The 13,264-nt window shown below is 53.7% G+C and overlaps 7 protein-coding genes across 7 annotated transcripts; 5 read left to right on the top strand and 2 right to left on the bottom strand.

Moving 5' to 3' along the window:
* Positions 1–1,218: 1,218 nt before the first annotated feature.
* CLAFUR5_10155 (uncharacterized protein) lies at positions 1,219–2,256 on the top strand (the record flags this gene model as incomplete). The annotated part of the gene is made up of 1 exon (XM_047909303.1): positions 1,219–2,256. The coding sequence occupies one exon, from the start codon at positions 1,219–1,221 to the stop codon at positions 2,254–2,256; it is 1,038 nt and encodes a 345-aa protein (XP_047764803.1).
* A 305-nt stretch (positions 2,257–2,561) lies between these two features.
* Positions 2,562–3,365, bottom strand: CLAFUR5_10156 (uncharacterized protein; the record flags this gene model as incomplete). The annotated part of the gene is made up of 1 exon (XM_047909304.1): positions 2,562–3,365. The coding sequence occupies one exon, from the start codon at positions 3,363–3,365 to the stop codon at positions 2,562–2,564; it is 804 nt and encodes a 267-aa protein (XP_047764806.1).
* A 617-nt stretch (positions 3,366–3,982) lies between these two features.
* CLAFUR5_10157 (uncharacterized protein) lies at positions 3,983–4,270 on the top strand (the record flags this gene model as incomplete). Its single annotated transcript, XM_047909305.1, has 1 exon — positions 3,983–4,270. One exon carries the CDS (start codon positions 3,983–3,985, stop codon positions 4,268–4,270), a length of 288 nt encoding a protein of 95 aa, XP_047764805.1.
* Positions 4,271–4,488: 218 nt separating this feature from the next.
* Positions 4,489–5,592, top strand: CLAFUR5_10158 (Phenylacetaldehyde reductase; the record flags this gene model as incomplete). The annotated part of the gene is made up of 1 exon (XM_047909306.1): positions 4,489–5,592. One exon carries the CDS (start codon positions 4,489–4,491, stop codon positions 5,590–5,592), a length of 1,104 nt encoding a protein of 367 aa, XP_047764800.1.
* A 272-nt stretch (positions 5,593–5,864) lies between these two features.
* On the bottom strand, positions 5,865–8,278 carry CLAFUR5_10159 (putative kinetochore protein ndc80; the record flags this gene model as incomplete). The annotated part of the gene is made up of 3 exons (XM_047909307.1): positions 5,865–6,099; positions 6,154–8,147; positions 8,210–8,278. 3 exons carry the CDS (start codon positions 8,276–8,278, stop codon positions 5,865–5,867), a joined length of 2,298 nt encoding a protein of 765 aa, XP_047764799.1.
* A 342-nt stretch (positions 8,279–8,620) lies between these two features.
* Positions 8,621–9,844, top strand: CLAFUR5_10160 (Peroxisomal membrane protein PER10; the record flags this gene model as incomplete). Its single annotated transcript, XM_047909308.1, has 2 exons — positions 8,621–8,657; positions 8,712–9,844. The coding sequence occupies 2 exons, from the start codon at positions 8,621–8,623 to the stop codon at positions 9,842–9,844; spliced, it is 1,170 nt and encodes a 389-aa protein (XP_047764363.1).
* Positions 9,845–10,728: 884 nt separating this feature from the next.
* CLAFUR5_10161 (uncharacterized protein) lies at positions 10,729–11,604 on the top strand (the record flags this gene model as incomplete). The annotated part of the gene is made up of 1 exon (XM_047909309.1): positions 10,729–11,604. The coding sequence occupies one exon, from the start codon at positions 10,729–10,731 to the stop codon at positions 11,602–11,604; it is 876 nt and encodes a 291-aa protein (XP_047764364.1).
* Between the last annotated feature and the right edge of the window lie 1,660 nt (positions 11,605–13,264).

Below are 13,264 nucleotides of genomic sequence, written 5' to 3' on the forward strand. Positions count from 1 at the left end.
TAGTCAGCGTAGAGATGCTGTCCATGAGATGCTAGGAGGTAAGAGGTAGGAGGCACTGCGCTACTGCATCCCTCGGCAACTACTTCTCGGCTAAGCGGCAGGAGCGCAGTCTCCACAGCTGTACCTGTCGCAATTGCGATACACCTGCCACGAGGGTGTGTGGTGCAGCGGATTAGGAAACATCGGCGCTACTTATGGACTCGGATTTGGATCTCCAGCGGTCAGCAAGGCCCGAGCGTTCGTTCGTTCCTTCGGCATCGAAAAGTCGTTTACATGTACCCGCTCCGACGCAAGGTCATCAATGGTCGCACTCGTTTGCACGCAGGTAACGCCGGTGGCAGATATCGTGCCGAGATCGAGATAAGAACCTGTAGATGATGCTCCTCTATTCTTTTGCTTGCATATCCCGGAAGCAACACCGCCTCGCACGTGGGCATCAATAGGGTAATCTTCCTAGGGTGGGGCTATACAGCTCCCGTGGCCGTCAAACGCGGCCAAGCTTCCTTCACTGCCAAGTTCTGCCAAGAGCCATGTATCCGCTGCAGATCGACATCGAAACTTGAACCTGAACACTGCCACAGTGCTGCCACAAAGGAAGGATGCAGATCAAGGCAAACTGAAGGCACAGAGTACCACTGAGTACCTGCTGTGCAAATCATCTTCCACAGGACCTCCTGCTGGGCCACTAGCCGGCATGCTGAGCCCGTCACAACGTGCTACCGGTTTGTCCTTGCCGCGGGCCAAGACGCAGTTTCCGTGCCTTGGTCACCGACAAGTGTTGATTGGCAGACACTGCCTTCTTTAAACACAGAGTTTGCCTCTGTGCCTTTATCGACTAGTTTCTGCATCTTACGGCCACAAGCCACATGACGATCGCCTGGTTTGCGATTGCTGTTCACAATGCACAGTGATGTTGTCTCGTCCCGTCCTTGAATGTTGCTGTGCTCAGCCCAGTTTCAAGGTAGCTTATTTGAACGATATCTTTCTTCTCGCATCGTCTTTACCAGGATTATCGACAAACCTCTGCTATCACTGCGTATCGATGTAATGAAGCAGCAATATTCGACATGCGACTATGATGCGAAAACCACGCGCCCACGACGCTCTGCTAGTCCCTGGCGCACGTGGCAAAGGCAGATTCACACCACACCACGATTTGCGAAGATTGCTTTCGCGGCGGTCGTAACATGCTGTGCGATTGCAGGGTTCATTTGGGGCATGCGCGATATCCACGATCAATGGGTGAAGCAATATCCCACGGACTTCTCGTCCATGTCAGGCGAGTTACCATCGATACCGGACCTGGAACAACCAATTCGAATCCATCATGGTCCAAGTATCGATGACCGTTACTTGTTCCTAAGAGGACTTGGCCATGGGCAAGAAGGCTCGACCGCGGTTTATGTCGACGTGCACACGGGAGATGAAGTTGTCGTAAAGTTCTTCGAGAACAGAGCTCGAAACCCGATTCCACGAGCTATTGCACATCATTTTCAGACAATGACCAGGACATGGCCAACAGAAGTCGAAGCAGGTTTACTTTTCGGGTCTTCGAAGAATGAGTCGCCGTTCGTGCCGGTCCATGAATACTTCATTTTACAAGATGTGCAAAGCTGGTCCTGGGCGCTGGTCACCCCTCTGATCGGAGCTGGTACTCTTCTGAATCTGGCGAAGCAAGAACGCCGGCACGGAGGAAAGTCGATCGACGAACTTGACCTTGAGTATCGGCCATCATTGCTAAAGATGCTGCGGGGACTGGAGTCTTTGCACAGCGCCGACCTGTGTCATGACGACGTAAAGCCCGACAACATCTTCGTCGAGTCAAATACGCAATGGCTCCTGGGTGATCTCGGAAATGTACGCGAGACAGGCCATGCCTGGCATAAGACAGCTTCCTGGACGAGACAGAACAAGTGGAAAGACTGCCAAATGAACGACGTCCGCCGAGCCATAAAGTCTTACTTGTGGTTCCTGCGCAGTGCCATGATGAATGCCGAAGGGTTTGATCGCGAGTTCTGGGTTGCCGAAAAATCCTGGAGCAGACTCTATTGGGACTACGTCCGATACCCGACCAGCATTGGTCATCTTATAGATGGTGTGCACTCCAATGCTACCGCCACAATTGGTGCACGGCCAGTACTAGATGACGCTTTCTCATCGCCAGCAGAGCTGAGCCGGGATACGGAACGAGAGCTACTCTGCACCAGCATTCCGAGACGGCTGTGGAGAAGGTGGTGGAGGTTTCCAAGAGGTTGAGGTGCAAGATGGACACAAAAGCCTAACAGCAACGGAGACCTATAGAGTGTGAAGACCTGCAGCTGAGATCCTGGGTCCATGTTGAGGAAAATCTCGCTCTTAATGATGCAACAGTGTTCAGCCTGCTTGCGCGTAGCATGATTCGGCAGTGGACGTCGAAGGGGTTGAGGTAGTGCCATAGTAGCAGTTCCTGTGATGTGTAGGCACATGCACAGACGATCGCGCTGGCGAGAAGGTGGAGCAAGACGCTGGCGTCTTCAGGACGAGGGGAGAAATGATATCGGCCCTGAGATAATGCCTAATGATCAATTCTTCGCGCCATAGCAGACCAGGAACGGGAATTGCATGTCTTCGCCCTTTCCAGTGCTGGTTAGCTCTTGTGCGTCGCCGCCATAAGCCCCTCCAAACTCTCCTTCGTACTTTTCCACATTTTTCGTCATAGTCCAGCGAGCCTCGACCTCCACGTCTGTGAAGCCGACTTGCAGTAGAATGGCCTCCATCCAGCGAGCATTGATGCCATGCCTAGCGACACCATCCATCTTACTCGCTGGATGGAATCGCTTCGCCTCAGGACCGAAGTCCTCGAAGTCTGTGAGCATGACTCGTCCTCCCGGAGCCAGGCAGGCGTACATTGTCTCCAGTAATGGGACGAGGTCGGGAATGTGGTGCATTACAAGATGGCTGGTGATGAGGTCCACCTTCAGTCGCGGGCCAGACGAGGCATTCACATCCAGAGGATCTGCCGGGGGTAGAGCAGCGTCCTCCGGGTTGTCGAGGAGTAGTGCTAGAGGGAGGATGTTCTTCGGTGCGTGTGGTTTCGTAAGCTTCTCTTTCAATACATCGATCATACCTTCCGCGGCATCAACCGCTATAATGCGTTGAACATGAGGTGCGAGTAGGAACGAGAGAATGCCTGTACCGCAGCCGATCTCGAGCACCTCCAGTTTGTTGACAGGCTTATCGCCCGGACGTGCAGCAAGTAGGTCTCGGATGGCTTTCGCAGCTCCTTGGCTAGCTTCGTGTACGAATGGTCGAGAATCCCAGGCCGCGGCTTCGGCATTGAAGCGTGTGTTGTTACTTGCAGCGAGGTTGGACACTGCGCTCGCCATCGTCTCGGATTGTCACTTGGTCTGGTAAAGGTTGAAGAGCGACTTTGTTTGTCAAGGGAGTATGTTGTCTGATATGTTTGGGAGGAAGAGTCCAGCTCTCCACAGTCGGCGTGATCGGAGTAGAGTCGTACCTCGGGATTGTGTTTTTTATACAGCCCAACCTCTACTTTACTGACAAGTCCAGCCTTTGGAGCGTGCCCAAGAGGATGAGGCGTAGTTTGCGCTTATTTGATTGCTCCGTAGCTGAACTCCACGCAAATGATCCTGCGCTGCATTTGAGGTTACAAGGTTGTCAGGAAGCATACGCGGCAAAATGACGCGTATAATTATATACAGAAGTCGCAGATGAAGTGAAGGGGAAGGTGAGGCACTCGATCTCTCAGCCATGGAGCCCGCATGCAAAAACGCTTGCCAGGTCGACTCACCGTGCGATGCCCAAGAAGAGCGCAAAGTCGCCGTGAGCGCAGGAACGACGCCCACAGCGAGGATGGCTTGAAAAGCGCTCACTCGAAATCGTGCAATGCCACAACCTCCAGGACATATCGACACCATTCCACCGATGTGCCAGCAAGGACTATACCTGCGAGCACTCAATGCCGCGCGGACGCGTTGTAACAATGAATGCAACAGAAACCATCGATTTTCTCAGACATTTCTTTCGCACGGAGCCACTGATCGGCGACGTCCTCGGCACCTCTGTGACCTATGACGAGAAGCGTGGGTATGCTTCCGTCTTCCTGAGCCTGGCGTACCACAAGCAGGGCGGTCAGATCAGCAAGGCCCGGGAACAGGTCGCAGTGTATGAATGGCGGAGGCAGAGGGTCGAAGGAGAAGTCAAGGGCGTGGTCGACTGGGTCTGGTGGAAGCAATCGTGTGCTAGTGCTGTGCCTCCCGTGCCATTCTGATGTTTGGAGAGGCTGGAGTGTTGTAGATATCCATTGCAATGAGTTCTGATACCATGTCCGAGTTTGTGCCTCAAGTCTTCTCTCTTCTCCCACTTCGTCCATGGGACTTCGTCTTGTGTTCGCAGAAGGGCCGTAATCGCCCGGATCCTGGCATTGTCATGGCTTGGTCTCCGTAGTCCAACCTCCCAGTCTTCGTCGCAAGACCCGCCACACCCCCCATGGCCTCATCCCAAAGTGACCTCGTCCTAGTGACAGGCGGCTCAGGTTTCTTGGGCAGTCACTTGATCCTGCAGCTCTTGTCGAAAGGCTACACCGTCCGCACGACCGTCCGATCCACCTCACGTATCGAAGAAACCAGAGCCAAACTCAGCTGTGGCGGTGCTACTCAAGACCAAATCGCAAAGCTCGAGATCCGAACCCTCGACCTCGTCACCGACTCCAACGAAGCCTGGACGAAAGCATGCTCCGGCGCCGAATACGTTCTACACACGGCGGGCATGATCGCAACCGGGAAAGAGAAGCAAGTCGACGACCTCCTCGTCCCGATGCGGGAAGGCACCCTCCGAGTCCTCCGCGCCGCGAAAGCAGCAGGAGTCCCCAAAGTCGTCTTTACGAGCTCGATAGCGTCCATAGCGCATGGCCACGGCAAACGGGGCAAGTCGGAACCTTTCACGGAGGAAGACTGGACGGATTTGACGGAGAAGAAGGAGCAGTTGCATATATACCCCAAGGCGAAGACGCTGCAGGAGCAGGCTGTTTGGGACTTTATCAAGAGTCCGGAGGGACAAGGTCTAGAGATTGCGGTGATATGTCCCGGTGCTATCTACGGTCCCACGCTGAGTAAGGAGTATGCCTCCAGTCTCAAGCTCATTGGCATCCTCCTGGGCGGCATGCCCGGCGTCCCTCAATACGGCACAGCCATGGTCGACGTCCGAGACGTCGCAGATCTCCATATCAAAGTAATGGAGAGCCCCAAAACCCACGCCCAAAAGTACCTCGCCATCTCCGGCCGTGCAGACGAAATCGAACCAGCCAGTAACTGCGTATGTGAATTCGTCAGCATGGTCAGAGCGGCGGATATTCTGAGGAAGAATCTGCCAGCTGAGAAGACTTCAAAGCTTCCCACGAGGACTCTGCCAAATTTTGTTATGCGGGCTGCTGGATACTTTGACCCGGTGGTTGGCGTTTGTCTGCCTGACTTGGGCAAAGAGTTGGCGGGCTCGTTTGTGAAGGCGAGGAGTGAGTTGGGCTGGCAGCCGAGATCTGTTGATGAGGCGCTTCTTGCGAGTGCGAATAGTCTTATAGAGTTTGGGGTGGTGTAGAGGTAGATTGTAGAGAGGCTCGTACCGCGACAGTCTTACACTGTCAGTTGCCGTCATATGCATCGGGAGCGGGTCTCTTTTGTGATGCTGAAACAGACTGACTCACTCCCGAATCGAAGTTCTTGATAGAAGCTGTATCTGCTCAATAAGCCGGATAAGTACGAAACTACCAACCGCGCACAAAGGTATCTCTCGAACCAACAACGACCTGGACGCCCAAACCCAAGTCATCAATCATAACATCAACAAGGCTCCATCTCCAAGATTCAGTCTTACTCCCCCATGGCGTCGACCAAGTCTTCGGCACCAAGCTCCACATCCATCTGCCCATCAGCAGCCTCTTGTTCTTGCCACTCACGTTCACACTCAGCAGCGACGAACTCCTCGTAGTTCTCGAGGCTGCCCTGAATGTGCAGCTTGAAGTTGATGATGTATTGAATAATCTTCTCCAGCTCGGTGTGGAGTTCTTCACGAAGCTCGCCGGAACGGAGGGTCAGTTGCTCGTATCTGTGTCCCGCGTTAGCTACTGTTCTCGTCAGCGCGGCGGTGGTTGCAACTTACTCGAGATTCGTCGTCATCTCCCTCTGCTCCATAAGCTGCACACTCTCGCCAAGAGTCGCGCGCATCTTGTTAAGCTCCTTCTCCATCTTCTCGATTTGCGCCTCACTAGCCATGCCCTGTGCCGATGAGATCTCACGCATCTTCTCGAACTCCTCTTGGGCAGTCTCGACACGGTGGCGTAACGTCTCGAGCTCGGAGTGCTTGTCTTCGAGAGCTTCACGTGTCTTGTCAAGCATGTCAACCTTGGCCATGTCGTCTTCGAGTGCAGCATTTCGTCGGTCGGAGATGTCCTTTCTAAGGCCTTGGAGCTGCTTCTTGGTAGTCTTGAGGTCTGCATGTGGGAGAAGATGTTGTGGTTGGTAGCCATTGTTGGCATCCGCGAGGAGTCTGTCGGAGCTGGAGAGCGAATGGGGATTCGATACGCCCATCTGCGACTGTGTGAAGTCGGGCCCGGAGTTGACGTTCAACTTCAGCTCGTAGTCGTGGCCGTTCGCATTCTGTGCTGATGAAGGTATGATGCCAATTTGGTAGCCCAAAGAATTGTACTTTTGCACAGCTGTTTCGAGCTCATCCAACTTCGCACCAGTCTCGCTCTCTTTCTTGCTCGTCCTTTCCTTTGCCTGCTCAAGTCGGATCTGCGTGCTCTCAACACCCTTCTGCAGTCGTTCGCGCTCGGTGTTCATGCGATCGATGTCCTGCACACTGAGGCCTTGCTCGTCAACCTTGCGCTGCAACTCCTGTCGGTCCGCTTCAGCTTCAGCCATCTCCTGCTCGCATCTTTCGATCTCCTGCTGGAGAAGGTCCGCTCGGTGGGTGTACTTTTCGACCTTGGCGTCCATACTGGCGTTGTAGTTCTCAAACTTCTGTCGATCTTCTTCCAATATTTTGATGGTCTCGTCCAGTTTCTGCAATCTTGGAGCACTCTTCCCGAGCTCCTCGATTTGCTCTTGTAAGGCCTTGCTCTCGGCTTCCAGCTGCTTGACCTGCTCTAGATTTGCGGCGTTCGACTCCTCAAACTTGGCCGCCATGGCATCGATATGCGGCTGTATCCTCCTTTTCGCTTCTTCCTCCTCATCGTCATCGTCCTCGATCGATAGCCACTCTTTGTACGCGTCTGACAAGAAGTGAAAGGTGATCCGGTCTGCGCTAATGTCGAATCCAGCTTCCGCACATGCATCATCGTAGACTCCCGTGCTGTACTGCTCCATCATCTTGGCAAGCTGCATCATCCAGTGCAGCAAGCCCAAGAATGTGCTCCAATTCTGTCCTCCCACCGCCGCAAGTTGACTTTTGGAAATGTTCTTCTCAAATGGGTACCGCATCTGCTTTAACAAAGGCGGCACTTCAGCATCGATATTCTTCTGGAAACGATAAGAGGGGTCGATCTGGTGGTACAAGAACTGAAACATCAAGTTGAAATCCTTCTGCGTCGGCGAAGTCATCGTCTTGTGTGTCAGACTGTGCTTGGCGTCCATCTCGAAGTTACGCTGGGTCAGAAACTCCATAAGCTCCTGTCCCATGCCCTGCCTCGTTCCGGGATCCTTCAGCCGTCGTGGGTCTGTAGGCAGCCCGTTCGTGGGAGGTGCTGTGGCAAAGAAAGACTGATGTCCTGCAGGACCAAGTCCAGCTGATGGTCTCGCGCTGTATACGCTACTCCTTCGCTGTGTGCTCTGTTCGAATTGCAGCGGGTTTGCGGGTGTACTCGTCACCGGCGCAAAGCTTTTCCTCCCTCCCGTGCTCGCGAAGAAGTTCTGCGTACTGGGCCGCTGCACCGTCGAGAATCCCATTCCTGCCAAATTGTCGCCTGATGATGATCGATGGAACATTGGCTGCGCTGGTCGCCCTGGCGCGAGCGACATACGCGATCCTGATGTCGAGCGCGCATGGTTCGTGGTGTGCGGCGCCGGTCCAAAGTTCGAGGTCGAGTTCGATCGTTTCATGGCAGACGCCGGCGTAGGGATCGCGGAGGCATTGTGAGAGACGGCGCCGAGCGTCTGCGACGGTGCGATCAGTATGCAATGGTTGGTAAGGCCTTATGTAAACACCGGCGACTCACCTCTCGCTGGCGCTTCACGGAGAACAGGCCAGTGTCCTGTGTCATTGTCTGTCGTCGCGGAGCTGACATGGCTCCAAGCGCAGTCGCGAGATGTCTTCAAATCGTGCGCGGCTGTTCGTTCGTACAATCTGGTGGAAGGCAGGTGGGATGTTCTCCAAGTCGCGCCTGCCGAACAAACAAACAGACTTCCCAAGAGGAGCTAGCGTGCTTTTCGCGATTTCGGAAAGGGCAGCCGAGCGAGCCGAGGTGCCAGCCACGAGCTAGCATCTCGACACATGCCCTGCGATCTGCATCGACCTTCTCGGTCTTGTCCTCACTTTCACTTCTTGTCGTTGTTGCGTACATTCCATCTGAAAGTTCTGCATCGGGATCGTTGCGCAGCCTTACCAGCATTGCGATACCTCAGGCAAGATGGTCCGCGAGGACCTGATCGAGGGCGCTGTGTCCTGTACGATGAACTCACACGTGCTTCGTTCGGATCGTATCTAACATGCTGCATTAGTCCTCCAGGACCCCTCCGTCGCCGCTGCACCGCTCGAGCAGCGTATCGCCTTCCTCAAGTCGAAGAACCTGACTCAAGATGAGATAGACGCATCCCTCGCCAGAGTGGGTCAAGGCTCTGCATCATACAACTCACAACCGCCGAATATCCAGAACCGACAACCTCCTCCGCAATACAATAACTCTCCAAACAACCAATATGGCTACCCTCAAAACTGGCAGCAGCCTCCTCCCGAAGCTCCTCGGCGGGACTGGCGAGATTACTTCATTGCGGCAACCGTCATGGGTGGTGTGGGGTACGGCTTGTACTGGACCGCGAAACGATACATATATCCTCTGATCGCACCGCCGACGCCGCCACAACTGGAGCAGGACAAGGCAGGCGTAGACGCGAGCTTTGACAAAGCGTTCGCATTGCTGGACCAACTAGCGACCGATACGCAAGAGCTCAAGGATGCGGAAGCACAACGAAAGGAACGACTAGATGCTGCATTAGCAGAGGTCGAGGGTGTCGTCACCAGGATGAAGCAGGCCAACGAAGATCGCGAACAAGAGGCGAAGAGGATGGCGAGGGAGATTGGCGAGATCAGGGACCAGATCCCACGAGCGATCGAGAAGGAGAAGGAGCAGACCGAGCTCAGGCTCAAGGAGCTGAACACGGAGATGAAGTCGCTGAAGACTCTGGTCAGTAACAGAATGCAAGGTGGAGGTGCAGCGCCTGGAAGAGCCACACCCAGCTTCAGCAGCCAAAGCCAGGCTTCATCGCCAATCACTGGTGCACCCGGTATCACTGGCCCAGTAAACGGCACGCCTGCACAGTCAGCTGCTGTACCCACTCCACAACCTGCGAGCCAAGCACCAGCTGTTCAGCCGCCCACCAACGGCGAGACTAATGGCGTCAATGGCTCCGCATCGACAAGCGAGCGAGCAAACTCGATGCCGAATCGCCAAAGTGCTGGCACTCCGTATAGTAGATTGATCGGTGGAAAGGCTGCGATCCCGGAGTGGCAGCGGTCTGCGGCGAAGAAGAGTGAGGAGGCGAAGGCGGACAGCGCATCAAGTGGTGCAGCAACGCCCGTGCAAAATGTTAATGAGAGTGGGACAGTGAGCGAGGCTGCTGGCGGGCAAGCTTAGTGTGCAATTTCAACAATGTATAAATGAAGACTCCGTTGGATGTGAAGGCGTCTCGAGCGCTTGCGCGCATGTATAAGCACGCGCACTTTTGTAGCATCTGAAACGAATTCGATCCTTCAAGCCCGCGTGGCTTCTCTATCTCACAGCCAACTGCGACAACACCTGACATTGCATACAACGACCACCGACTCACAGCATCGAACACTCAGCGGCCACCCAGATAAAATCCACCGTCCACCGTCCACCGTCCATCGACCGCGACAACGCTCCTTATCACGTCGCGCGACTGTCAGCATGTCATCAAACAATGCAGCCCTTGCTGTCTTCGGAACGATGGAGCTGCTGGAGCAGGTTCTGCTGCACCTGCCGCCAGAGGACGTGGTGCGCAACAGGGGTCCAGTGAGATCGAGTCGACGAGGCACCTGCGCTGGTCTCGACGGTAGCTTTCGCAGTACGGGCTGTGTGTAAGTGCGTATCAAGATGGCCAAGAAGCAGGACACGTCGAGATCGAGTACGCTGGGGTAACACAAAATGCCTGACGTTTCAGGTCATGCCAGGGATCGAAAGGCAGAGGGTAGTGAAGAGGGTACTAAGCAAGTCTAGTGGACGAGACGAGAGTGAATGAGCTGTGCCCATGGGGCTCGGCCGCTTCGACGCGTGAGACGCACGTGCACGGCGCTCGTTCTCTGAGACACCATGAATTTCTTTCTTCTTTCATGTGCTCCTTATTCTTGCAGCCCAAACTTCAACTTGAAACTCACTACAGCTTACTCTTCTCCTTCTATGCCAATTTCCCAGCAATTGCCCCTTCAAACCATAAGTACAGCAAGAACAAACCTCAACATCGTGACAGACTACAACCGCCAGCGATACACACCTCAAGCATGGCAGACACAACCATCACTGCGGAAAAGAACGACGAAGAGAGCTTACCGAGTCTCATCTCTCTTTTCGAGCCGACGGAAGAAAGCGTTTGCGACTTCGGCGACATCATCCTTGTGGCAGACAACGGCTTCCATCCGGTGTCGAAGATTCGAGTCTCGTCCTGCATTCTAGCAAACACCCCCACCTTCTTCAAAGCACTGTTCAGCAAGAAGTATGCCGAGGGCCAGCTCACCGGAGAGCCTGGACCGCGCGAAGTCACCATCAAGGAGAAGCCGTCTGCATTGGTAGCTCTATGCTGCCTGCTTCACTGTCGAGATCCTGCCGGAGAGCGAGCAAGCGGCGAACACGACCCCCTGCAGCATATTTTGGAACTTGCCATCACTGCAGATAAATACGATGCGACCAAGACGATCTACCTGCAGGCAGAGGCTCTTCTGACACGACACGAGTCTGACAGCTACTGCAACACACATACTCTCACACTCGTGGCGGCAGCTTGTTTGCTGGACAGTGTCAAGTTCTTCAGGGAATTCAGCACAGACTTAGTCGACAACCTTGCTTTGATCCAGTTCGGGAATATACCTGAAGGAGTGCTGGAACATCTGCCGCCAGGCCTGATCAGTTCAGTGACTGCGCAAATCGCAGTGGTCCGCCAGCAGTACACCCTTGAGATCACGGAGCTGGTAGAACAGTTCACTCGTGCCTGTGAGCGTGTCGGGGAACCTACGAGCAACGTCAACACCTTTCTCACAAAGCTAAAGGATGCTGGGCTGTGGCCGATCAGCTTCGCAATTCGCTGGCTCTGTTCTCCTTGCGCCATTGCGAAGACTGCCGCGCCGAGAAGTCGTCAATGCATTCGTGTCGAGGTTTGCTGACAAGTCTCTGCCCCAAGCCTCGGTGCTACATCTGCCTACATTGGCGATCAACGAGCTTCCCGATTACCTCCTGGCAATTATGATCGCGACTGGAGCGACATACAGTCATCGCAAGAATGCACGGTGCTTTGCAATCGTATTACAAGACTGGGCCAGGTGTCGTCTACAACTGTGCATTGAATGTGACAATGCATTGCTGAGATCACGGAATACTGTCTATGCGGCGACGTTGATCTGCTACGCCGGTTTATGGTGCCGCAACAAGCGCGCCTATGAGCTGGCAGAAGCAATGCGTGGCAGTGTTGTCACATGGTTGAGGCGCTTAGTGACCCACACCGCGTACGATGCCCCTCGCAGTCACGCTTGGACGGAAGATCGCACGACCAGCTGGCATCAATGGGTCCACCTGGAAAGCCAAACGCGGCTGCAGTGGATAATCTACCAGCTCGACTGTCAATATGCGATCCTTATGAACATGTCACCCGTCATGGCTTTGATGGAAAAACGAGAGTGGGATTGTCTTTGTGATGAAGAGTACTGGTCGATATCTTCCGCCAAACATTGGAGAGCGCTGCTCGGACGAGCCGTTGTTCCACCAAGCAGAACATTCATGATGGTCGTAGCGCTCTTCCTCTTCGAGAGTTATGCCTTCCCACCGATGAGAATTACAAGCCCCCTGGACAAGCTTCTTGGTCTTGCTTGCCATCAACGCAGATGTGCTTCGCCAACTTGAGGATATTGAGCTATTGGAAAAAGGAGCTTGCATGAGCCTGGATGAAGTACATCCCAACGAAGTGGCGACCGAGACGAGACGAGGAAAGCATGCCAGCATCTTCAAAGCTTTGGAAACGTGGCTACAAATGCACCGCTCGATACACTATAAAGGCTCATTTTTCGAGACTGCCGGCGAGATGCTCATAGCACTTTGTCGCTTACAGCTACGGCTGCCGCTGCAACCCCTACAAGACCTAGGTCCCGTTCAATCGTCGATATCGTAGCTCAATATAGTGTCTTAATCTCAATATCGTGACGATATTAAGGTGTGTTCAATCTATATTAATATCGTCTCGTAATATCGTGTCTTAATATTACTACTCTTAAGTTATAATATCTTTCTCGCTTAATTACCTTAATTAGGCTAGCTCTTTAATATTACTCGAGATTACGCTTCTTGTCGTACGGCTCTCGAAGGTATAATATCGAGACTGTTACGAGACAGCCCTTTTACTCACTTCACGTACTACCCCGCGACATATTGACGTTATCGGCCGTAACTCCGCGCGCTAGCGGCCGCTAGCGGCTACTAGCGCCCTTCCGATTCCTTTATTTATTCGCCTTCCCTTAGACCTCTTAGATAGCTCGCGTAACTATATATGTCTTTACCCGACTAGACTATAGCCCCTCGCCTATAATAGTTAGTTACGCCTTTAAAAGTAGAGAGCTAAACTCTACGTAAGTACGACACCGGTACTAAGCGACTAAGTCGTAAGTACGACGCGACCGAGTCGCGAACTACTACGCTAGTATAGCCGACGACAAACGCTCTCGCCTATCCTCGAGGACTAGTAACCGGACTAGTATACGCCCTAGATTAGAACTACGCCTAATAGCTAAGTAGCTAAAGAATCCTAACGACCCGAGAACCTAGATATAGACTTCC

Source organism: Fulvia fulva, chromosome 7 (assembly GCF_020509005.1).
Source record: "Fulvia fulva chromosome 7, complete sequence".
Lineage (NCBI taxonomy): Eukaryota > Fungi > Ascomycota > Dothideomycetes > Mycosphaerellales > Mycosphaerellaceae > Fulvia > Fulvia fulva.